We start from the raw sequence: 25,368 nt of genomic DNA on the forward strand, positions 1-25,368 counted from the left end.
ATCGTCAGCTCACCCTTGCACGCTTTCACTCGCACATGCAGCATACGGCGCGCGGCGACGATGTTGTCACCCTTGGACTTTATACGGAACATGACGGCGACAGCAGAAATGCGACTGGAGTGTGCATATAATTGCTATCGCAGTATAAAATTGGCAGTTACAGTGTGTCCTTCGTTGATCTGCGGCCGCTAAAGGGGCATCTACGTAACCGCCTACCCGCGCTGCGCGCCGGGTCGCTCCGCTCCCCTTGGCAGGAACCCTCCGTGTCAGGCTTTGTCTTGAAGGATAGGGAAAAAAAAACACTGCAGAAGTCTAAGAGAAAAAAGAAGACTTGGAGGATGCTAAGGCTTCGCCTTTAAGAGTGGTACGCGATAGCATTCAAAGATCCCTGACTGCTCCTCACGCTTCCCGGCAACTGCAGCTTATGTAACCGTAATGTTTACCTGCAAACGCTGGCGGCGAACGCTATCACGAAGGCGAGCTTTCTCGTTCTTTTTCTTTCCCCCCTCACGGAGTGCCCCGTGCCTCGCGACCACGGTGGAAGAATATTTAGGTGCTGACACTGCGCGCGAGCGAGCGTCCAGATTATGTTCGGCCCGCGCGGGCGCACCGAGTAGCTCTGCTGCGAGCAGATAGAGGGCGCCGCCGCCAGCGGTCCCAGCTTAGCGGCGCCGGCGGCTTGGCATTCCTCTGCCTCCTCTAAATTTCGTTCGTAGTGGAGTGAGTAAATCTCAAAGCGAAAAAAAAAAAGCGTTATTCACATTAAAGTGATAAGTGTACCAGGCTTCGCTAACATGAAGGTTCCTTGTGCAGGGCATGGATGACGTGAACACGGATCAATCGGGCAGCACTCAAAGCCCACTGAAGTTACCCTCGCGCGCGCAATTTGTTTCGTCCGGTCTAGCCGTTCATCCAAGCATAAAAAAATGAAAATGTTAGCCCACGTGCTACCCCTTGATCAGAAGAAAATAGTGACTGCACCAGAAAATGTATTTCATGCTTATCGCTGCTTCCATTCACACTCAGAAAACCGTTCAATCATCGTTGCGCGAATTCAATGTGGCCGCGATATAAATTAAGAAATGAAACGGCGCAAGCTTCCGATATGCAATGCACTAGAGCAAAGTGGCTGTTCATTGCTAGAACTTAAGATGAGAATGCACATCAGCTATGTAACAACTCTTTCAAATGGGAATTTATTAGGCGGGACGAAGGCAGGCGTCTATCTTGAATTAGAGCATCACTACCACAGTTTACTAATGAAAACCTGAGCAAATGCCTTTTTATTCCAATTCCGCTTAACATAGACCGTGTATATAATTCATTGGGCTTTCGTCAATTGAGGACTGAGTGACTCTTGCAGGATCTAAAAAGAAGAGGTAACGTTCTTTTGTCTTAAATTGCATATGAGAATGTGCCAATGTAAGCGTGTTTGACAATGCATACTACAGCCTGTCCACAAATACACTTACACCCACCACACAATAATCCCGTAGACCTTTTTTTTTTTTTCATTGACACAATACGAAAAAACTTGTGCATGAAGCAGCTCGATAATTTTAATAGGTGATAACCATCCCAGAAGCTTGCGGTCTCATACACTCCCACAATGGAAAAATGTATAAAAACATGCAAGCGTGTAATGTACACCGCACGCGCATTGTAAAAAAAAAAATCAGTAGCCAGGATGGAACAAATTTGAAAATCAGGCACACATCTGCACAGAAAACAGCAGTATTTACAGGGTGCACAAATATTTCAAAATATGCAACTGTCACGTAGCTGGACAGAACCATAGTAATGTGTTGCCGTCCCTTGGAGATACTCAGTTATTTTTACATTTCGCCTAATTAGATGATTAGTCGTATTTATTCATCACTTCTCAATTATTATAATTAGATTAAAAGTGTCAATGAGAAAATTGTAGAGCAGCATCAAGACTCCCGATAGAGCTTTGTATTGCTCAATACGCGCTACGTAGAAGTGTTTTTCCGAGCATGAAAGAGCTCACGAATACACGCAAAGTGCCTCGAGCGGCCAGTCGCGCGGCAATATTGCTGTATTAGCGGGTTTCGTTCACGCTCGGAAAACACTTTTATGTATCACGTATTGAGCAACAAACAGAAAGTTATATTGGGAGTTTTCCACGCTGCTGTACAATTCTCTTGTTCATACTTTTTATCCAATTATAGCAATAAAATATTTTATAATTATGAAAATAATTATGTAATTAAGCGGAATAAAAAAATAATCTGAGTATCTCCAAGCGACGGCAGACAACATTACCTTGGTTCTGTCCAGCTACGTGGCATTTACATATTTTCCAATCTTGGTGCATGATAGTAAACCACCCAGTATATATCTTTTACATGCAGCAAAATTTGCACAAACTACTGCGGCACACAGGAGGTTCTCTCTTCCGCAGCGGCTTTCGAGGTTTATTTGACCGTGTGAGGTTCTTTGGACAGTTTGGAAATAAGGTGGGAATCCTTTATCGAGCGCTCCGCGTAGTATTGCCACGTGTCTAGCGCGGCGATGACGACGGCATAAGACACATCGGCACTTATGAAAAACATAGCAAGAAGAAGAAGCAGTGACTATCGCGCGCTATTTTAAAACCGTCCGTTCTTGTTACTGCCTCTGCCGACAAGTGCGTTTCGTTTGTCCCTCGAGTTTTCGACGTCGTGACAATATGCCATCGATATCGTATCCTCTGAAAAATGGCTGGTGCAGACATGGTCGGTAGGCGTTAGAGTTCGGTCTGCCCTCAGATTTGCACGGCGCCACTGCTCTAGACGACCGCTGTCGGACGGCGCTTTGAATAAAGGCACACGCTCCGCACAAGTCAGGTATCCAGAATTGCAGTTCGGAACGAAGCACTTTCTAGCCATTTCAAACGCCCTCAGAAGGCCGCTGCCACCTTCGTCGAGGGCCCGTGGCGACAATACCCAAGCACAAGCTCATTAAACGAACGCGAACAAAAATCGTGCCTTCAAAACAGCGCAACCGCACATGCAAGCAGGAAGACGAAGCAGCGGCAGCACGCACCTTGCCGCCGAGGCTGGGACCGTTTTATGGGACCGCATACCGCAGCGCCCTCTACGACGGCGCCGAACCAGCTGCAACCAAGCCGAACATAATCTGGACGCGAGCGAGCGGCGCTTTCGCGCGCGTTGGGGGGAGAGTGTCAGCACCTCTCCTTATTCTTACATCGTGGTCACAATATATCGCGAATTCAAAACACCTTAACGGCTGCGCTTAAAATTCGCATTAGAGATTATCGTAATCGTCGGTGAATTTTTATTGCGATAGCAATTATATAGACATTGCAGGCGCACTTCTGCCGTCGCCGTCAGGTTCGTGTATAATGTCCAATAGCGATAAAATCGTCGCCGCGCGCCGTATGCTGTATGTGCGAGTGAAAGCTTGCGAGGGTGAGCCGGCGATCGGGCTTCAATCTCGCGCACGCAAGGGAACGAAGCGCGCCGTCTTCCGTCGCACAACGCTCCGGGGGAGGGGGGGAGAGGGGCGTTCTACTCCGAGCGGCCTCGAAACTACGGAATATTCTTCCACCGTGATTGTGACAAAGAATTTTATTCTGAACGACAGGGTCCTCTCGGCGGCGGCGCTGAGCCTCTGCTTGGGAAGCTCGTTTAGCAGCAGCGGCAGACGAAGCATTTCCACCGGTTGCGTCGTCACTTAATGTTCAGAAAGAAAATGTGAACGCAGGAACGCATTGCTCACGCGGAGCGCATTCTCTAGCGGTGGTGGCGCAGGCGATGTAGCGCATGCGCAATGGGCCCGAAGCCCACGCCAGCACTTTGTTTCGATATATGGTATCGGTGGACACGCTTGCCCTATGCCCGGTCGCCGCCGTGGAGAACGTCTCGTGCGGCATTCCGCTTTCCTTATCACGCTTTCGCCCTACTCTCCTCCTCCGCTTCCCTCCATGTTTCCGCTGCACACTCTTCCGCTTTGCGCCTCGCACTCTCTTCGCTATCCCTGTCTTTCATCCCCGCTGCGATTCGTGTTCGCACTTTCATCCTTCGCTGCGCTCGTTCACTCGGTTACGCTGAAGGACGCCGACGCTCATTGCTGGAACGGGCGCCTAAGAGCTGCGCTCTAAAATCCGAGGACACCTAAGCACTTCTTATAAGTTGTGAATGCGAAAGCATTAATGACCAATTGAACGCCGCTGAGCGATCCTTCGAGTTATGAACTTCTCGCGGGCAAGCGAGCGCATTGAGACGCTTGGATAACGTCTCCTAGATAGCACAAGGCCTGTGCACTTCGATCCGTGACGTCATGCTACCTTACCCGAATGCCACAGAATCTAATGGGGAAGCTCCCGAGTAAGCCGCGGTGATTTTGACGTCACCGCTTTCGTCACGCCGGGCTTTGCATTGGAAATTTCGGTCCGAATAGCATGACGTCCTAAAGCAGAGTGCACAGGCCTGCTATCTATAGAGTCATTGGCTTGGCGTGTTTTGATTTGGCCTTACCGAGGCGCAGTTAGAACGCAGACAAGGTACGCGTGGATAACATAGGCTCCCCAGACTGAGGGTGACGTGGCGTCGCGGCGAGGCCCTCTCCCCTCACGCAACACCTGGCGCGCTAAAGTGGCAGCAGGCCGGTGTTCCCTTTGTCCGCTCTGCTCCCTCGAGGCGCGCTCGTGATGTGGCGTTGTAGCCAATGGGAATTTAGGCGCCGTTTTTCGCTTGTCCAGAAGACAGACGCCGGCTTTTTCGCTCAATGGGCCATCTGATGCTTTCGCTTTAAAAAGTGAACGATTGAATAGCCTCTCAACAACGTTAGAGCCTGGTTGCAAACAAGCTTTTCAAGAATGATTGGCTCTTGTATGACTATAGCTTTCCAAAAACGCTATAAGTAAATGGTTGCCGAAAAAAGATGGAAAGTGGAAAAGGAAAGGCTGCTGAAGAACTGGTGTGCCGCAGACGCATGTTAAAGGGCCCGTTGCTAGGAAAACATCACTGGTTGTAGCATAAAAGATAAAACGGCTACATGACATGGACTACCAAAAACATGAAATGATTGCTAAAAGCAAACATCGCAGGTTGTCACGTAGGCTTCCGCTGCGAAACCCGAAAATAAAGCTTGCATTACGATTTTATTTCTGCATTGCGTCAAAATATTTTATTGTTGTTTCACTGCTAATAATTTGCGATACTTTGTTTACCAGCCGGGGAACAGTAACAAGACTTCAACAGTTGGTTGTTGTGATTTGGTTAGTTTCAACTAATCAATATATTTGGTTAGTTTCGATATTCGAAAATACCGAATAGTTCATTCTATTATTCGATTCAGATTCGAATATTCGCCCACCCCTATCATTTTTACATTAGGGCACTCTTTGGGTGATAAAAGCGCTGCTTGACGCGGTTGAGATAGTTTCGTGCAGCACACATTCAGCTGCTTGAGAGCTCCACGTGGGTATTAGTCTGGGAGTGTTCTTGGTTTAGTGAGGCCACGGCGAGCAGTGTATCAACGACGCCACGAGGAAAGAGGCAAGTGCAGGGAATAGAGGACACGAGACTCTAGAGGAGGTGAGCTTCGATTTGTTATAGAACGGGGCGGTGTTTTTGCAGGCTGTGCACGGCTAGACCACGCAAAAGGCACGAGCGCCCAACTTTTCGATGCGTGTCGCACTAGAACACGAATTGCGCCAGGAGAAAAGACAACGCAGTAAGCTGGCCTAAATGCCCAAGGACGCATGAGGTTATAAGCTGCGAAGCCGCCGATGCAAGCAGCTAGACAACAGGTGGCCTGTACTGAACTCGTGACAGTCGTGTACCGCAGTGGCCGCCGAGGAGGCCAAAGGGTCAAGGCTAAAGGGAGGCCAAAGGTCAATGCAGCGGAAAAGTTACGCGATTGCGCTGAGTCGGAAGGCAAGCAGTAGCAGCAGCTTGAAGGAGAAAACGGGGAATTGGGAGGAAAATAAAATAAAAAAAATGAAATATCGGACTGAAACATCGCAGGTGCAAGAAGGCATTATTAAAGGGTGACCGGCACTTTCCTGGGGGAAGAAAACTGAAAAATAAAAACCAGTGAGGGCTGTGGAAGCGAGGGGCAAATTGTCGTAATCGCAAACGGGCCGTAAAAAACTCGTTGTGGCGGCCGGCTTAAACGACGTTTTGGGGAAGAAAGGCATATATAGGTGTCCTAAAGGACATCGCAAAATGGGTGGATGATCGAGTCGAGGGATTTGTGTCTGAAGGTGCAGATCTCCAGTCAAATGAAAACTTAAATTTTTTATAGAACTTCTAGGGTTATGTGCGAATAGTAGTTTTTGAGACCTAATCTATTACGAACCGAATGGTGCCAGAAACGAACGGAATCGAATATCAAACACTTTTCAAACAATGAACAGCTGTTTTCACCATTAAAATAAAACAATGTTCACATCGTAGTGTTAACAACGTTATCAAGTTTCGATAATTTCATTGCACGTTATGAAGTCTTGCTTACTAAAAGCACAAATGGTGCATTAGAAACAAGTATGAATTTTGTTCGCAAGACTCTCCGGAGAGTGCGAATGATAACGGTTTAGCAGGGAAAATATTGACTCCCTGAGCGACGTAGCCTCCTCCACTACAAAACTTTTAATGTTTTATGCCTACAATGGCCGCGGGGATGAAAGTTATAGTACACTTGATCCAATTTTGTCTTTGATTAAGCATAGATGACGATTCTGAAATAGTCGGAAAATATTCATATTTACGAATAGTGAATCGAATTTATATTAGATGCGGTCTTCGAATCGAATAGGACAATATTCGATTCTTTATTCGAACGGCATACGTTAAAATATTCGCACACCCATAATTGTTAGTAGGTGGCAGAAACGTGTAACCGAGCATGCATGAATAAGCTAAAGGTAGCGCCGGCGCGTCCGAACAGGTGAGCGAAGGCATGGCGAGGAGGTCTGCGCCTTCCTGTTGGTGGAGCGGAGTCACGTGGGTGCGTTCGCGCCGTTTTCGTGGAAACAAGCACGCGACCGTCCGCGCCTATTGCCTTTTTTTTTTATTGCGATAGCAATTATATGGACACTCCAAAGCAGATTTCTGCCGTCGGCGTCGCCGTTGCCGTCGCCGTCGCCGTGAGGTTCCGTATGACGTCAATGGGGATGAAATCGTCGCCGCGCACCGCCGAACGCTCTATGTGCGAGTGAAAGGGCGCGAGGGACGCGCGCTTTCACGGGGAGTGAACCCACGGCGGAGAACAAACGCGCGTTCTGCGCCGTGCTCTCTTAAGGGCTGCAGAAGTAGGCGTCTCTTTCCTCCTTTACAATCACCATATGTGTAGAGCAAACGCGCCTTCTTCCGATGCGCGAAAGGCCGTGGGGGGAGAGGGAGGGAAGGGAGGCGACGTTTAGCTGCGGCACCAAGTGCCTATTTATATGAGAGGCTCCGGCAACAGTCACCAACGCTGCACGCATTTTGTGCGACCGCGGGCAAAACGCCGACGGCGTCGACAACAGTTCTGCGTGTTGCCGGTGCTGCTGCATGTCCAAGTTTATACAGCTGATAAAGCTACTATCATTACTCCGTATAGCTCTCTACAAATTTGCTATCGCAATTGATGCTTCGCCTTTCAGGTAAAACTGCGACAACTTTTTTTTTTTTTTTTGAACTGACAACCTGGCTATATATTCGAGGACAACTTTCAGTGGCAATGAAGGAAAAGCTACGGAGGCAAAGCGCGCTCACGAACAATCCTGAAAATAGTCCTACATTTCCGTTAGCGTTAGTTTAAGCTGGGGAAGAGAAGGCATAAACAACTTAACTACAACAGCTAAACAAGACCAAATACACCGCCGAGTGTCACAGTTGTCTTGTTTTGCGGCTTTTCCCTTCCACGTCTGGGCAAACGCGAAACAGTCGCACGTCGAAGCTGCGTCGATTTCAGTTCCGAGAAGGAATTTTCCTGTGCTGGCCTCTGCCGCGCGCCGCTGGAAACGTTTTCGTAGGGTGCTGGGGCTTTCGCCGGTTGATTTGTGAACCTGCGCCCGTGTTAAGTGCGCATCGGTTGTGTGTTTCGTGGATCGCGAATAATTATTAATGGATTCTTGGGGCAGCATGTCGTTCCTGGAAGCCATGTAGCACTCACCAACTATATACATGTAGGTGAGCAGGTCTGAGTGTGCCGTTTTGTTTACAGTGCGGCCGATAAATGCACGCTGAGTTCCCTTTGCCGTAGCGGCTGCTTTGGAGTTTGTTGGCGCTAACTCCTGCACTTGCACCTCGCTTCTTTGTAATTTTATTAACACATTCTTTAGACATTTCGCATAAATAAGATGTTTTCGAGTGCGCAGCCTTCCGCGTCGGATTTAGCAAAGCGATGCACTTGTTTACATCGGCATCTACAGCCACAGATTGTTGTTAGCGTCAAAAAATGGGGGAAATGTGCATATATGAAAAGGCGCTGATATGAAAGAATGTCAAAACGTAGAATAAAACACACATATCTGCTCATATGAGCCGCGTTGTTCCATCGTGAGACGAGTCAGTATGATCGGCTGAGCCACTCAAACAATGGCGGCTGTGATCCAGTTACAAATATCGGGCTGTTAATTTATTACTGATTCTCGCTTTTCTTTAACTTCGCGATAGTTAGTTTGCGCGTGTCATAAAGCATTATTAGAGCAAACTGTGCTCGCACAAGCGCTCATTTAAAGGTAGTGTTGTTCTCCTGCAAAAACGCGGATGCCATCGCTGACAGCGTTGGTATATAACTGAGCGAAGCGGCTGTGCCGAATGTACCGTCTCTTGTTTCGGGTTTGACGCAGAGATAAAGAGTACATCTCAGGAATTAAGAAATGTGTCAGCATGCCAACACGTAAAAAACCCACCCATCTACGTTGCGAATACGACCGGCAGCCTACGGGAACGGTGACGAATAAAACACACATAAAACACACCGTACTGCCCTCCGGACGAAGGCGTGGTGGGACGTCTTTCGCGCAAGTCTCGCACGCGGCCTTACGTCGTTACTGATGTTTCCCTTACGTGGTGATATATATTACGAAGTCTGAGCAATCTGATAATGATAATGCTGCTGCTGATAATGATATTTAGAGGGAATGTGGGCAGTATTAGCGGTAATGTTGGCACAGGCGTTGGGCACAGCGCTGTGTCCCCGCTTGCAGCTTATTGTGTACGCGGCGATCGAAGCGAAGGGTAGTTTATTTCAAATCGATAAGGCTAGAATTGGACTATAAAAGCAGTTTGCTTCATTATAACTTGCTTACTTTTCAGTACCGGTTCGCCGGTAGCGGGTGCGCGAACTCGACGGCGCCAGGCCTAACCTTCGCTGAACAGGATCAACATTGGCTCAGACTTATGTGCACGGATTGAAAGGGTCGAATCTTGTGCATTTCAACTTCGTAGGCATGTCTTGACTCACTTTGAGCGCGATTATTTATATATACTAACGAAGCCGTTGCGGCTATCGCGTTATCGGTTCGACGGCCGATCGCGCGGGGTTCGGTCGAACGATGGTCGGCACGCTGATTTTATCGGTGCCGTCGACAAGAAAGCCCGTCGCAGTACGACAACTCGCGCTCGTCGGTTACGTCTTGTAGGCCTGGTATGATAAAATGGTCTCAGCGACACAGTGCTGAATGGTCGGCCAATCTTTGGCGTGCGCGTCTTGTCGGTCTCGTATCGACCCAGTACTACCGCGCCTTGAACGAGTACGTGAAGTCGGACACACGCTGCCACTACCAGCAAGCGAGGACCGACGCTGCAAGAAGTCTTCGTCAGCAACGCGTTTTTAAGTGTCGTCCAAGTGTAACGCAGGGGTTTATCGATAAATTTGCTATTACAGCCATCAATGCAAGGCGGCAACTACGTGGTTCCCTGTGCAGTCTAGACGAAGCCCTCACCGCTTTCTGTTAAAAGTGGAGTTGCAGTCTTACGCTACGCACGTTTTCGGTACCGCACCGACGTCGCGCTATCAGTGTAGTTTCAAAGAGGTACACAGCACGAGTTTGCACTTGCAGTAGCGCGCGTGCGAGCGCATTTTTTTTTTTTTTTTCGGGGGACGTTTCCCCGAGACGGGGCCGCACGGCCGCACGCGCGACCCTTCCAAAACGTTTCGCGACTAATCCGCCAGGGCAGGGCGCATGCGCCGTACCGCCGTGAAAAAGGCGGAATACTTGGCGCGGTCACACACGTGCAGGCTCTGCCGAAAGCTCTGCCCCCGTAGCTTTCCCTTCATTGCCACAGAAAGTTGTGATTCAGTATGTCCTAGTTGTCAATCATTGTAATCAAATTAAGATTTGTTCTGAGTTGCGTCGGCACCATGCCAGTTGCTCTCAGCCACCTACTGCCCTCCGGACGAAGGCGTGGTGGTACGTCTTTCGCGCAAGTCTCGCACGCGGCCTGACGTCGTTACTGATGTTTCCCTTACGTGGTGATATATATTACGAAGTCTGAGCAATCTGATAATGATAATGCTGATGCTGATAATGATATTTAGAGGTAATGTGGGCAGGATTAGCGGTAATACACAGAACATTTTGAAAGTATGTTCGTTAATAGTTAACAAATACTATACCTTCGTTGTTTTTTTTTTTTTTGGGGGGGGGGGGTGTAAGCGTTATTAAAACGCTCACGAATTTTCCTCACCGCCCTGAAAAAAATTATGGGGTTTTACGTGCCAAAACCACGATCTGATTATGAGGCACGCTGTAGTGGGGGACTCCGGAAATTTGGACCACCTGGGTTCTTTAACGTTCACCTAAATCTAAGTACACGGGTGTTTTCGCATTTCGCCCCCATCGAAATGCGGCCGCGGTGGCCGGGATCCTCCTCGCCACCCTGAAAGAAGCAAACGTGGTAGCCACTCTATAGATTTGCACAGAATGGGTGCCATGTTATGGGTGATGGGTACCGGAAGCGTTACGAGCGTATTTTACGAACCGCGCAGGAAGTTTGCCTAATGTCCTGAAAGCTAGAACTCAACGTATACCGTAAAAGTGCCGCAATGTGCCGCAAAGCTGACATCATGAGGGAATAAAATATCTTATGCATGATGCGTGGGCAAATTTTCAAAGAGCGTCCAATAATTGCACCCTCACCCACACCATTATCACATGTGTTTCGCCATGTCCGACGTCACACCGAGTTTACATTTAGTGAAAACAGAGGGGCATGTTAATTTAATGTGTGGCGAAACTTCAGCGTATCGGGCTTGATCATGAGTTTTTGAAATAAATACTTGACCTTATTTTAGGCTTTATTTTCAGAAACGCTTTATACAACGTTTGTAGTAGGTTTCCCCGTTGTCTTCGGAAAATTAAACGAGCTACTTTGTTCATATTCTGTGAAAATAAGTGGGATGATATGGTAATGTGTAGGCGAAGTGCAATGTTGAGAACATGTCGAGCGTCTCTGCAAGATTCTGTGTTCCGAGTTCTGGCGTCAAGAGCGCCTTTACCAGGATTGGTTGCGTGTTATTTGCTTTATATGTGACTCTCGCCGAACTGCGGCACAAAAGCTGCAGATCAGTACTCTGGCAGCAAGATGACAGAAACGTCATGGCAAGGAATGCTCCGCAACTTACTCCAGTCGTCAGAAAGGATGACGCAAGCGGTCTAAACAAGAAAATGTGGCGATGGGGCAAGCTGTTACAAGCGAAGCTTGTTTATGTCTCGCCTGAACGTTCGTAGTCTGTTCGTAGAAACTATCATCATCAGCAATGGCTCAAGCGTCTTCGTCTTCTTCCGCAGCTGTTTCCGTTGCCGCTCATCATTCCAGCGTAGAATTTCGCTTGCGTTCTGTCGTAATTGGGAGGCCGCGTTTACGGGGGTATGAGCCATTAGGGGGGTATGAGCCATTCATTGTCTTGGTAGGTAGGTATAGGTAGCCCACTGAACACAAGACGTCTTGTAGCCGTCTTGGACCAGCCAAAATGATAGAACGTCTACAACTATTCAAGACGGCTACAGAACGTCTTTTTATGTACCTCTTGAGGATGTCCTGCGAAAGACGCGTAGAAGGTGTCTGTTTAAGCTGTTCTAAGCTACCATCTTGCTAAGACGGCTAGAAAACGTTTTGTAAAAACGTCTTGAAGATATCTGTGCGGATCCTTATCCACATATATGTATAAAATATGCATTTCGGTTCTTTCCGCTGCTTCATAGGGTTGTTGGATATCTAGCAGCCATGCTGGCCAGTGGCCACACAGCCTGTACTTAAAATCATGTACATGCTGTGGGAATGCGCGACTTTCGCGCGTCCCCTGATGTTGTTTTCCCCGCATAGCTCGCGTCTAGCGCCGGCGGTGGTCGTAGTGGTTGCGGCGCGTTGCGAGAGATGGCGCGAGTGTCGCGATGCTAACGCCACCGAACGGCGGGGTGACTTGGGAGAAAAAGGTCGAAGGCGCTGTCTCTTGGGCTTGGGATCGGCGGCCAACACGCACGAACGCTTCGCGCGTGCGCCGGCCCGCTTCGCGCGACCGTCGCGCGAGGCAAAGAGCAGGACAACGGTATGGACGAACACGGATCGTTCGAACGCGCCACCGTTCGCGTGACCGTACACGTGAACGACTAGGCGATGGTGTCAGCAAGGGGCGAACGTATTCCGCTCGCTATCGGGTCGCGGTGAGTCGGACTTCCTTGATTTGTCGCGCGCCCGTGTGAATGTTCTATTGGTTGTAATTCGGCTAGTGTGCATTAGTATATGAAAGGTGCAATAAATGCCCTTTTGATTGCTTGCACTACTGTGTTGTCGTTCCTTTGTCCCGAGAGCCCGAGTGAGACCCCACAATGCACTGCCTTTTCTTTGGTCTGTCATTTTATTACCATCCTGTAGGGTGTACATATCCATTAGCTTCACATGTGTCGTTGCGCTGTATGTCCAGTAGTAGCGTCTATACGTATTTCCCGAAGAAAAAAACATGAAGCAAACGTAAAAAAAAAAAATTAACCTTTAACCACGTTAATTGAGAAAACAGAAAAAGTCAATATAAATCCAAGTGTTGTACGTGCCTAAACTATGAAGCAGACAGTAGGTGGAGACTCAGGATTAATTTTGACCACCTGGGATCTTTAATTTAAGATACACACCAATTTAAGTACACGATCGTTGTTGAGTTTCGCTCCTATCGTACCCGCGATCTCGAGCTCAGCAGCGCGATGCTATAGCCACTTAGCTACCGTGGCGGGTAACAGCTGCTCTTTCAGGGTAAAATATAACCTTTTGCTTCACTTGCCAGAATGTTCCTATATGGAATTATTCCTATCGATTGCTCGTTTTCCCCATACATTACTGCACTTTCGCTTCTTTATTGCGATAACAATTGTGTGGACCCTCCAGGCGAATTAACACCGTCGCCGTGATGTTCCGTATATAAAGCCCAAGTGCGATAACATTGCGGCCGCATGCCTTATTATGTAGGTGCGAGGGTGAGCCGAGAAGGATGGTAGGCATAAGCTAATGATTCAATTGGCCCAGATGGCATTTGCATCCTCGCGCCTGGAATATAGATCGAGATTGCAGTACAGATGGCGACTTTCACTGGTGATTTGCGGCCGTTGTGCACCATCATTTTGCAATACGTCAGCGCTCGCGCCTATGAAACTAGAGAGTGGGGCGCACTCTTCTGATACAGGAGCTGGTGGACATCAGATCCTTCGAAGTTCGCCGATTCGGCGCTTTCAACGGCTGAGCACATAGGCGGAAAGTTTTCATTTTTCCGGGGTGGGGGGCTGACCAGCTTTCCGAACCCTACCCATGTATGCACATATACAAGGTGTCCCAACTATCACGCAGCACGATTTAAAAAAAGAGGAACGCCGTTAAGCGAAGCAAACCTAGTGTGTATTGTTTCCAGTGCAGTGGAGTAGCCGCCAGTATTTTTTTCGTTGCTGAGATTTAATTAATTATTTGTAATTAATTATCTAACTCAATAATCTAACATTATTCTCAAACACTTAGCCGCATACTTCGATGAACATTTTCTAGTAGATGTTCAACACGGTTTTAGAAGAGGTTTATCGACAGTCACTCAGCTAACAGAGGTGGTACACGATCTTGCTTCAAGTATTAATAATCATAATCAAACTGACCTACTTTTACTAGATTTCAGTAAAGCGTTTGATTGTGTGTGCCATGGTAAACTAACTGCCAAAATTACAGCTGTGATTGGCAATGGACCCATTACTGCATGGATAAACAATTTCCTATCTCACCGATCACAATTTGTCGTCATCGAAAACATCCCATCTGCTCCGGTGCCTGTTGCATCAGGGGTCCCACAGGGCTCAGTAATAGGTCCTCTATTATTTTTGGTTTTTATCAATGACATTACAAACAACATTGATTGTAAAATTAAACTCTTTGCAGACGACTGCATAATATACAGAGAAATACGTAATCACGAGGATCAAGTTCTGCTCAATAACACACTAGCAAAAATAACCGAATGGTGTGATAACTGGCAAATGACCATTAATGAAAACAAAACGGTTTGTATGACAGTAACGAGAAAAAAGCACCCATCGCTTTTCCCCTACACACTTAACGGCAGCCTCGTAACTAGAGTTCAACAGCATACGTATCTTGGTTTAACGATAACGTCCGACCTTAACTGGACATCACACATTAACAACATCACTTCTTGTGCATTACGAAAACTCTTTTTTCTCAAAAGGTGCCTGCGGATGGCACCAACTAACGTCAACATTTTAACTTACACTACATTTGTGAGACCTGTCCTTGAGTATGCTAATGTCGTATGGTTCCCGTCCACTAAATCTAATATATCTAAACTGGAAAGCATCCAGAGAAAGGCAATTAGGTTTGTCCACCGAAAATACCGGCGCAGTGATTCACCTACTCTTCTCCTAACACAGTCAGGGCTTGCAACTTTGGCAGTTCGAGCAAAACGAGCTCGTCTAAAATTTCTGCATCAAATACTACACAAACGAGTAAAAATAGATGCTACTGCATACGTTACCTCTTCTAAATCCCGTATACTTCGTCATAATCATCCGTACACGCTAAACGAGTTCCTTTGTATTAACGATACCTTTCAGTCTTCCTTTTTCCCCCGTGTTGTTCGCGAGTGGAATAAGCTAGATGCATCTATAACTAACACAGTATCGCAGTCCGATTTTGTTAAGTTATTGGAAGATGAAATAAGTAGTTAGGAAAAAACAGTTCTTATGCACATATAATCATCAAAACTCCCACTTTTTGAAATTTACCTCCTTTATTTCTTTCTTCGTTTTTGTAACATTTACTCTTTTTATTAATAGTATTATTGTTCTAAAATTGCGCTTTGAACCTGTTTCATGTATTTCTATTTACATGTTTGGATGTTTTTGCCGTTCTTTATATAACACGTGCATTGTATGTGCAATCATATGCCCACCTGCTATGGTCTCGATATGAGACTGGCAGTATTGTAAATAAATAAATAAATAAATAAATAAATAAATAAATAAATAAATAAATAAAAAACTCGAGAAGTACTGTCCTAATTATCAAAGTATCAATGAGAAAGTTGTAGAGCAACATGACAAACTCACGATACAGTTCTCCGTTACTCAGTGCCTCGAGCGGCCAGTCGTGCGGCAATTCTGCGTGTATTCGCGGGCTTCTTTCACACTCGGATAAACACATTTATCTAGCACGTATTGAGCAACAGAAAGCTGTATCGGGAGTTTCTCATGTTGCTCTACAATCTTCTCAATTGACACTTTGATAATTAGGACAGTACTTCTCGAGTGAGATAATTAACTACAATTAATTGATTAAATCACAGTAAATAAGAAAATACTGGGGGCTACTCCACTGTACTGGCACGGCCGCTGGATAAAAAAATTGCCCCCACCTCCCTGAAGGGAATCGTGAGGAAATGCGAATGCATTTCTTGCGCCGAGAGTACACGGCGTAGTAATTTTAATGGCGTAAATTAATGACGAGACGAGGATTTGTACCGTAACCATTTATTTACACATTCATCAGCACCTTTTTGTGTTGTCATTGTACCTGACGGCCATAATCACAGCCTTGTGGTCGCTAAAGTGTACAGTCAAAGGGTCTTTGAGAACTTGTCTTCCGCTTCTTCTCCTCCGGTTGATGATGACGTTGAAGCTACTGCAGTGACGTCACCTCCAGCGAGAGGTGTAATGCTCGGGTTGGATTGTATTACACTTCTTGCTAGGGGTACCGTTGCCGTCAGACATTCGCCTTCACCGACTTCTGTGCCGTTGTCAGATGGGAAGGGGACTTGGCACCCGTAGGTACCACGCCCCACAGCGTTCATGTACTCAACAACCCAGCATCATTCGGTACATTGACCCCGGCACCCCCCCCCCCCTACCCGGGCTGACTGGGTGGGGGGCTTTGATTTGGGCCAACGGTCCTTCCCGGACAAGGGGGCCGCTGTGGAGCGGCGCACACCGTGCTATTTCACGCTTCACACAAACAGCCATGTCGGTCGTCAGGGACACAAGCCCATCAGATCCCTGGATTGCCTCGACGGAAAAGGTGTCAAGGCAAACAACCATGGAGACAACAGAAGCCGTCCGCGGCGCAGCGCACTCTGTTGCGCCAGCACCGGTTCCAACTCTGTGTTCCACTGAGGCGAACGGAAACACGTGGATCGACTGGCGCATGCTGTCCAGTCGAGTGACCTTAGAAGCATGCATCATAACTTAATGGAAAGCTTTCCACCTGACTCTTCAAAAATCACAGCTGGGCGAGCCCACACTTCGAGAAACTTCTTCTCGCCTAGGTGATGCCGCTCCCGGGTGAGATGGAACCAGACTTCCTTCCGTGCTTTTCCAAGCACTTCGTGAAGACCCGGCGCCGCTCCCCCGAAAACCGCATCACAGCGTGCTAACCAAACTTGCTATGAGCACTCGACAAGAAGAAGCACGAACTGGTGGTGGTGGAAAACTTTTATTGAGAAGGCCCGAAGTAATGAAAATTAAAAAGCAGCGTTGTGGGCGGCCTTCAGGCTGCCGGTTGTGCCGTCCAGGCCGTGCCTAGTCGCGACGTCCTCTGCCCAGGTCACCAGCCGGAGTTGGAGATCCGGCTCGGTGCTGGACAAAGCAGCCTCCCACTGCTGCGGACTGGTTAGGTGCCAAGAGGCAGGGGGCAAGTGTGCCGGGCAGGAGAATAAGATGTGATCGTAATCGGCGCGGGAGCTGTCACATAAGCGGCAGGCCGGCGAGTACGTCCCGGGGTGGAAGAGGGCAAGACGTGCAGGAGTAAGAAAGGTGTGGGCCTGAAGGTGGCGCCACAAGTGTTGGTGGTGCTGGGAAAGGGATTTGTGCGGTGGGGGGAAGGTGAGACGAGATAGGCGGTAGTGCAAGGTGATATCGTGGTACGTGAGGAGCGCATCGCGCGTATCCATTCCCGGCGGGGGCGGGCTTGCTCGGTCAGTCGAATCGCGAGCGATGGAATTGGCCGCCTCGTTGCCAGGATGGGCCGCGTGAGCGGGCACCCAGATGATTTGGATTGGGCGAGAGGGAACAGTGTCGGAACGCAAGATACCGGAGGCCGGGGATGCCACCCGTCCAACCGCGTAGTTGTAGACTGCAGGCTTGGAATCACTGAAAATGTATTCCGCGGAGGTTTGCGTGATGGCAAGGGCAATAGCTGCCTCTTCGGCCTCGACCGAGGTCGAAGTGTATACTGAGGCAGTAAGAGTGGGTCGAAAAGAGTTGTCAGTGACTGCAAGGGCATGGGCTGGGTAGTGGCGGGACGGGGCGGCATCCACGTAAGCCACGGCGGGTTGCCGTTCGTACTGACGCCAGAGCGCGGAGGCTCGCGCTGCTCTACGGGACGGGTGGTGTTCAGGGTGCATATTCTTAGGGAGGGGATTAACGGTTAGCAGGGAGTAGACGTGGGAAGGGATGGGCAGTGAGGTGGGAAGAGGGGTAAGAGGGGAGAGTTTAAGGGTAGAGATAACTGCGCGACCAGGCCGAGTGCAGGAGAGACGGAGGAGCTGGGCCGTGCGATGGGCCTCCGCCAGCTCTGTAAGGGAGTTGTGGACGCCCATCGACAGTAACCGAGCCGTTGAAGTAGATGTGGGAAGAGACAGGGCCGACTTATATGCCTGACGAATGAGGCTGTTGACTTTGTCTTCCTCGGTGCGTGAAAGGAAAATATACGGAAGAGAATAGATGAAGCGGCTGAGAACGAAGGCCTGGACTAGGCGGCGGAGGTCGTGTTCGCGCATGCCGTGGTGACGGTTGGCAATGCGGCGTATTAGGCGGATGGTCTGGTGTACAGTGTTTGTGAGTCGAGTGATGAGGGTGGTGTGCTTACCATTGGACTGAAGAAAGAGTCCGAGAATGCGGAGAGTAGAGACGAGGGGAATGGGTGTGCCGTCAAGGGAGACTGTGAGTGGAGAAGGCGACAGGGGGGCCATCCCCCGAGGCAGAAAGAGCAAAAGCTCCGATTTGGCCGGGGAGCAGCTCAACCCGACAGACCGGGCGTGAGTCGCCACCGCGTCCACGCCCGCCTGGAGAGTGGTCTCCATGTCGCCAAGATTGCCGGTGGTCACCCATAGGGTGATGTCATCGGCGTAGAAAGCATGAGACAGAGCTGGGATAGTGCGTAGTGCACGTGCCAGCGGGAAGAGGGTGACGTTAAATAGAAGAGGGGACAAGACAGAGCCTTGGGGAGTACCCTTGTTGCCAAGGGAGAAAGAAGGAGAAGAAAGTGGGCCGTACGAGATCTCGGCTGTGCTGTGGGCGAGGAAAGCGGTCACGTAAGCATGGACACGGGGTCCGACATGAAGGGAGGAGAGAGCGTCCAAAATGGCGGTGTGGTGTACATTGTCGAATGCTTTGGTAAGGTCCAGCGCCAGGATAGCTCGAGCGCGTTTGTGGTGGGAGGGGTGTAGGACATCCTCGGAAAGCTGGAGCATGACATCCTGGGTGGACAACTGGGGACGAAAGCCGAACATAGAGTCCGGATATAGGTCATGATGATCCAGATAGGTCTGGAGGCGAGCCAGGATGACGTGCTCGAACAGCTTGCCGAGACAGGAGGTGAGAGAGATGGGGCGGAGGTGCTCGAGGGCAATAGGTTTACCGGGTTTGGGGATGAAAGAGACACGTGCATGGGTCCAGGAGGAAGGAAGAGTACCAGCCTGCCAGTGCTCATTGAGAAGGTCAGTAAGGGCTTCGAGGGAGGGGGTATCTAGGTTTCGGAGTGCCTTGTTAGTGATGCGGTCCGCCCCCGGGGCCGAAGTGGTGCGGAGCGTGAGTAGCGCCGCACGAACCTCTCCCAGGGAGATGTCCGCCTCAAGGTCAGGGTTGGGGGAACCGGTGTAGGCGGGAAGAGTTGTAGGGGGGTCGGTGCAGAGGTAGCGGTCCCGGAGGGCCGCCAGGAAGTCAGTATCGGTGAGTGGGGAGGAGTGAAGGCGATGGGATATATCCTTGCGCTGGGAAGCTTTGGTGTGTGTAGGGTCTAGCAGCACCCTGAGAAGTGACCACGTGTCGCGGAGACCCAGGTTGCCGGCCATGCGGTCGCATGTCTGGCCCCACTGTTGTCGAAGAAGAGAGGAGCAGTGCTCCTCCATGTCCGACGCGAGCCGGGCCAAACGGAGGCGCAGGCGGCGATTGTGTTTCTGAGCCTGCCACCGGCGGTGGACAGCGTGATAGGCCTCCCAAAGGTGCAGTAGACGGCTGTCTGCCGTGGTGGAGTGTGGTGCTGCAGGGAGTGTGGATGTAGCAGTATGGACGTCTGCCAAAAGGGTCTCAGTCCAGGCAGAGAGATCGATGATAGGAGCAGAGGAGGAAGTAGAAAGACGAGCGGAACGGAAGCGGTCCCAGTCAACTATCTGGGTGAGACGAGTAGAGGTGCGAGCAAGGGAGGGGAGAGGGAAAGTGGTGCAGAGGATGTAGTGATCGCTACCGAAGGAGACTCCCGTATTAGACCAGGTCGGATCGGCTACATTTTTGGCGAGGGTAAGGTCCGGATTGGTGTCTCGTTGGACACTGGATCCGATCCTGGTGGGGCGAGTGAAGTCATTAAGGACGGAAAGACATTCATTGTGGATGAAAGTCCAGAGCGAGTGGCCCTTGCGGGTGTTCTGAGGGTAGCCCCAGCTAGTATGAGGTGCGTTGAAATCGCCCAGAACGACCATGGCGTTGCGGCCAGCGCAGGAGAGCGCTTTGCGGAGGACGAGGAGTAGAGGGGCTGAAGGGGCTTTGGGAGGGCTGTACACATTGAGAACAAAGAGGCTTGCCTCAGTGCGACGGCGGGGAAGGATTTCGAGGAGGAGATGGGCACAGCCTGAAACGTCCAGCTGGTGCAGCACGGCAGCAAGGTTACGGTGCACCAGGGTGGCAACGTTTGGGTGGGTCTCAGAAGAAGGATGAAAGGAGGTGTAGTCGCGCAGCTTCACGGGAGCTAGGGGTTCCTGGAGTCCTAGGACAGAGGGGAGAGTGTCGGGAGGGATGTTCTGGAGGTGGAGCTGCAGGGTGCTCCGCTTGCCGCGGAACCCCCGACAGTTCCACTGCCAGAGATGAAGGTGCGGGGGGTGTCTGGCCATGATGGATGGCGGGGTCACCGGACGGAGTTGGGGTAGGTGCTGGGGGGAGGGGAGCGAGAGGTGCGCGAGGGTGGCCTCAGTCGCGCTCTGGCGAGCCTCTAGGACCGCGACCCTGGTGTCTAGGGCGGTAAGGTGGGATTCGATGGTGGCCACGCGGTTGTCGACACTGGCGATGCGCTCCTTAAGTCGCACGAAGCACGCCATGACGCGCTGCTCAAACGCCTCCAAGAAGGAGGTTGTTTTGCGAACGATGTCACGCTCGGGGGCTACGTCATCGGAAGAGGGTGATCGGCGTTTGTGCGGGGGGTGGCGGGTGGGAGAGGAGGCGCGCGATGACGCAGCCGAGGGTACCGTGTTCATTGGCTCCTCTGCTGGCGCCAGCTGAGACGGCGTTTGTGAAGGTGCGGTAGCTGGGCAAGGAGAAGGAGAAGGAGCGGGGGAGGACAGACGCGCTAGCGCGGCCTGCAACTGGCGCGACAGCTCCTGAATTTGTAGCTGCTGGGCAGCGATAGTGGCCTTGAGGGCCGCGGTTTGGGGGTCCGACGTGTGAGGCTGCGATTTCCAGCTTACCGGTGATGTGGTGGTGGGGGGCGGTGGACGCCTCGGACCTGGGCAGAGGCGGGAAGGAGACGGAGCGGTGGCGGCTGGCAGACCGGGCACCACGGGAGGGAGAGCGGCGGCGGGAAGGCCGAGAGGTCTTGTGGATGGGCCCGGTGGGTGGCGCTGGTGGGGGAGGCTGAGGCTTAGTAGAGTCACTTTTTTCCAGTGACTCTAAGGCTTAGAGGTGGCCGGAGGTGACGACGGGCCGTTCCGGTCGAACCGGAGCTTGCACCGACGCGAGCCCGTGACGTGGGCTCCCCTGCACAAGATGCAGCAGGGGACGCAGGTCGGGGGCTCGACTGCCTTGTGAGCCTGGCCGCAGCGGTGACAGAGGGTGGATTTGGGCTTCGTGCACACGTCCGCGCGGTGGCCGGGAGGCAACACTACATTTGCTAGTAGGTACAGCGTTTGACCGCTGGCGCCACGCGGTGCCGCTCGCGCGTACCGCGTTTCTAGGTGGTTTCTTTCGCCGAGGGCGCTCGAACGCAATCATATGGTTCGCATGAATGCAACCCTTCGAAGCGTGGCTGTATGGCTGAACACGGCCGTTCGAACACGGCCGTTCGAAGAAGAAGCCGCTTCGAACGGCCGTGTTCAAAATGTGCTCTGCTGGTAACAGCGCATCGGCCCTAGGCCGAGGATCTCTTGCACCGTCTACCGTTACCGGTAATTACAAGATCGTTCTTCCTCGTTTGCCATCGGGAAACACCGTTCTCAACTCAGTGTTCCTACACGCGGACCTCGCTGGTCGGCCGTACCGCGCCCCGGATTTTCGTGATGCCCTGCTCTCGGTGCTCGATACCAAGGACATTCTCGGAGCAGGCCAGTATCAGATGAGCCATCTGTGGCTCGTCACCTGTGCCAACAGCCTTTCCAAGCAGAAGCTCGTCGATAAAGGTGAGCTACTAGTCAAAGGACTCAAGTGCCTTGTCATCGACCCAGAAAGCCGGAACATCAAAATGAAGCTTCTGTGGCTTCCTCCTCACCTAGAACAGAAACGTATTGTTGAAGCGTTGGAACCATATGGCATGGTGCAATCCATAACCAGAGAAATGTGGCGTTGCGAAGGCATGGAGAGTTGGCAGATGACGAATCGTGATGTAGAATTCACGCTCAAAGAAGGCCTCTCTACCAGTTCCCTCCCTCATCTTCTGACGATCTTCGGACATCAGTGCTTACTTTTGATTCCCGGACGACCTCCCTTGTGCCTTCGATGCAACAGAGTAGGGCACATAAGAAGACAGTGCAAAACACCACGCTGCGCGAAGTGCCACCGTTATGGTCATAACGCAGAGGCATGCGTTGGCACGTATGCTGACAAGCTTCGTGGCAGTAAACCGGTGGACGATGACACCATCGTTAACCACCTCATGGATGTAAGTGAGGTCGTAGATGCCTCTGGCGAAGCGCCTGCTGAAGACCACCGGGCTGAAGAAGTGCAAATATCGACAGCTGCGGACACAGCTACAGCGAAGGTTACTGAAGAACAAACAGTGACTAACCGTGAAAAGGACCCTTGTGCAACGTGGGCCGAATCACCACCTTTTCGGGACCAGCTTCATCCTGCCGAGGATACTGAAATGACTGAGACATCAAAGAAGCGTCCAGCGCCGGCAGATGATTTGGAGTGCTCTGGGAAAGAGCCAAAGGTCGCCGCGGCTAAGGCGAAGAAACCCCTTCATGGAGTCCCTGTGAGTGCAGATGCCGCTGCAGTTCAAGAAGTTGCTGCAGCTGCGACACCTCAAAGGGATGGGACAGGCAGAACAAAGGTAGCAGCGCTACGTGTAGGCGCTGCGCCTCAGTAGTGGAATCATGGCGGGCGCCCTTCCCTTAACGTTTGGAACACTGAATGTCCGTGGCTTACGTAGTAAGCGACGGCAGGGTCAGTTATTACACTTGTTGCGTAGCCGAGCGTTAGATGTTATTGCAATTCAGGAAACAAAAATTGAATCCGATGACGACACAGCGGCTGCTGTAGCTCCATTTCTTTCGGAGTATGAAGTATGTGTCAGCCACGCGATTGGTGTCTCTGGAGGATGTATGATATTTGTGAGAAAAACGCGGCGATGCAACGTGTTGGGACTGTGCACTGATAGGGAAGGGCGCCTTGTATGGTGTGATGTCAATATGGATAGTCATGTTTGGAGGTTTCTTTGCGTGTATGCGCCACGTAAGGCACGCGACCGGGAGGACTACTTTCTCTCATTGACCCAGCACTTACGCAATGACCGTGTATTAGTTGTCTTAGGTGACTTTAATTGTGTGTGTAGTGGTCAGGATCGGTCGTCTACAAGGCAACGCCATGATACCAGCGCTGACGTTTTGAATGCCATGACATGTGACTACCAGCTTGTTGATGTAGGGGATCATGAAAAGGTCCCTTTTCGCTACACACATTTTCAAGGTACATCTCATGCAAGGCTTGATCGGATTTATGTATCTTTACCTATCCTCCCTAGACTATACGGCTACAGTGTGCACCCTGTGTTCTTCAGTGATCATTGTTTGGTGTCGGTTTGTTTTGGCAACCGGCAGTGTCAAAGTTCGCGAATGAACTGGGATTTATGGAAAATTAACAATCAGTTACTCTTACATAAGCCTTTTCTCAAGCGCGTCCCGGAAATTCTTATTGACGTTTCAAGTCGTAATTCTTTATCTGTCTTTGCGCAATGGGAGATATTCAAGCAAGAAGTTAAAATGATAGCCATTGAAGAAGCTTCCATATTGTCTTTTGAGAAAAAAGGAAAATATAAAGAGTTGTGCAAGTTGCTAGATACGCTACACGAACTTGAATGCCTGCATCCTGGCAAGTACATTGAGGACATTTACAACGTTAAGGCACAAATGCAGACAATGGACACTGAGAGATACAGAGGTGCACTAGTTCGAGCGCGTACTCGTCGGTATTTGGAGCAACAGCCTTGTAGTCGTTCGCTTGGTGATGAGCGTCAGCATGCTCTGTCGAAGCAAGTTCTCGAGATAGAGTATACCGGAGTGATTGTTAATGACCAGGATACAATAATGAAAGCGTTCACGGATCATTACGAGAATATCTTTCAGTCTCATAAAGCAATTAAGAGTGAAGCTGTAACGGAAAACTTTATTTCGTTGCTGCCACAGCTCAGTCAAGAAGAATGCGATGACGTTGACAGAGACATAAATATCAAGGAAGTGGAAGCAACCATTGCTTCGCTAACTAAAGGCAAAACTCCTGGGCCTGATGGCTTGAGTGCGGAATTTTATCAATGTTTCTGCTCTATATTGGCTCCCTTTCTGCTTAAACTGTATGAAGAAGCTTACAGGATTGGGTACCTACCTGCCACGCTCTATCAAGGGCACACAGTACTTATTCCAAAAAGCAGTGATGTAACAAAATTGCAGAAAGTTGAGGGGTATCGCCCCATATCACTTTGCAACGTGGATTACAAAATATTTGCTAAGATATTAGCTAGTCGTCTTCAAGAAGTAATTCGATCATTGGTGGGAGACCATCAAACATGTGGCATTAGAGAAAGATCAATTCAGACAAATATCCACGTTGCACGGTCTGTGCTAGAGTGTGTGACAGAAAGTGCGGGTCAGGTTGCAATAGTTCAGGTTGATTTGGCAAAAGCATTTGATAAAGTTAATCACTGCTTCTTGTTTAGTGTTTTAGAGCACATAAACATTGGATCTCTTCTTTTTAAAGGCATCTCCATGTGTTATGCTAATGGCACAACAAGGCTAATAGTTAATGGTTGTCTATCTGAATATATCCACCTCAGGGCATCAGTAAGACAAGGTTGTCCCTTGTCACCTCTGTTATTCGCTTTGTACTTGGAACCGCTTTGTGCACGAATTTTGAAGGATCCTACCTTTCATGGGTTCAGATTGTTATCCAATGAGATCCGGGTACTTGCCTATGCAGATGACATAGCCTTCTTCTGTGCTGACAAGAAAAGTGTGGAGACTGCCCTTGCCATAACGCAGCAGTTTTGCTCAGCTTCTGGAGCAACTGTGAACTTTGAGAAGAGTTCCGGATTTTGGTTCGGTCAATGGTGTACAATGCCAACTCGCTTCGCAGGTATTCAGTGGAGGCAAGACTTTAGGTACTTAGGTGTACCCCTCTCTCAATATCGCAATAGTAATCCTCACTGGTCAGCGGAAGTTGCAGAAGTACAACGTAAGGTTAACAACTGGCAGGGGCGGCAGTTGTCCATATTTAGCCGAGCTGAAGCTTGCAAT

General features: G+C 49.9%; 1 protein-coding gene across 1 annotated transcript; it reads left to right on the forward strand.

Annotated features, from left to right (window-relative positions):
- Positions 1-21,743: 21,743 nt before the first annotated feature.
- Positions 21,744-22,957, forward strand: LOC119438023 (uncharacterized). The gene has a single exon (XM_037704761.2). It carries the CDS (start codon positions 21,744-21,746, stop codon positions 22,947-22,949), a length of 1,206 nt encoding a protein of 401 aa, XP_037560689.1. The 3' UTR covers positions 22,950-22,957.
- The last annotated feature ends 2,411 nt before the right edge of the window (positions 22,958-25,368 follow it).

The sequence above is a fragment of the Dermacentor silvarum genome, chromosome 1, assembly GCF_013339745.2.
Source record: "Dermacentor silvarum isolate Dsil-2018 chromosome 1, BIME_Dsil_1.4, whole genome shotgun sequence".
NCBI lineage: Eukaryota > Metazoa > Arthropoda > Arachnida > Ixodida > Ixodidae > Dermacentor > Dermacentor silvarum.

Coding starts and splice junctions, on each gene's coding strand:
- LOC119438023 (XM_037704761.2), top strand. CDS start 21,744: ATGTGCTCTGCTGGTAACAGCGCATCGGCCCTAGGCCGAGGATCTCTT.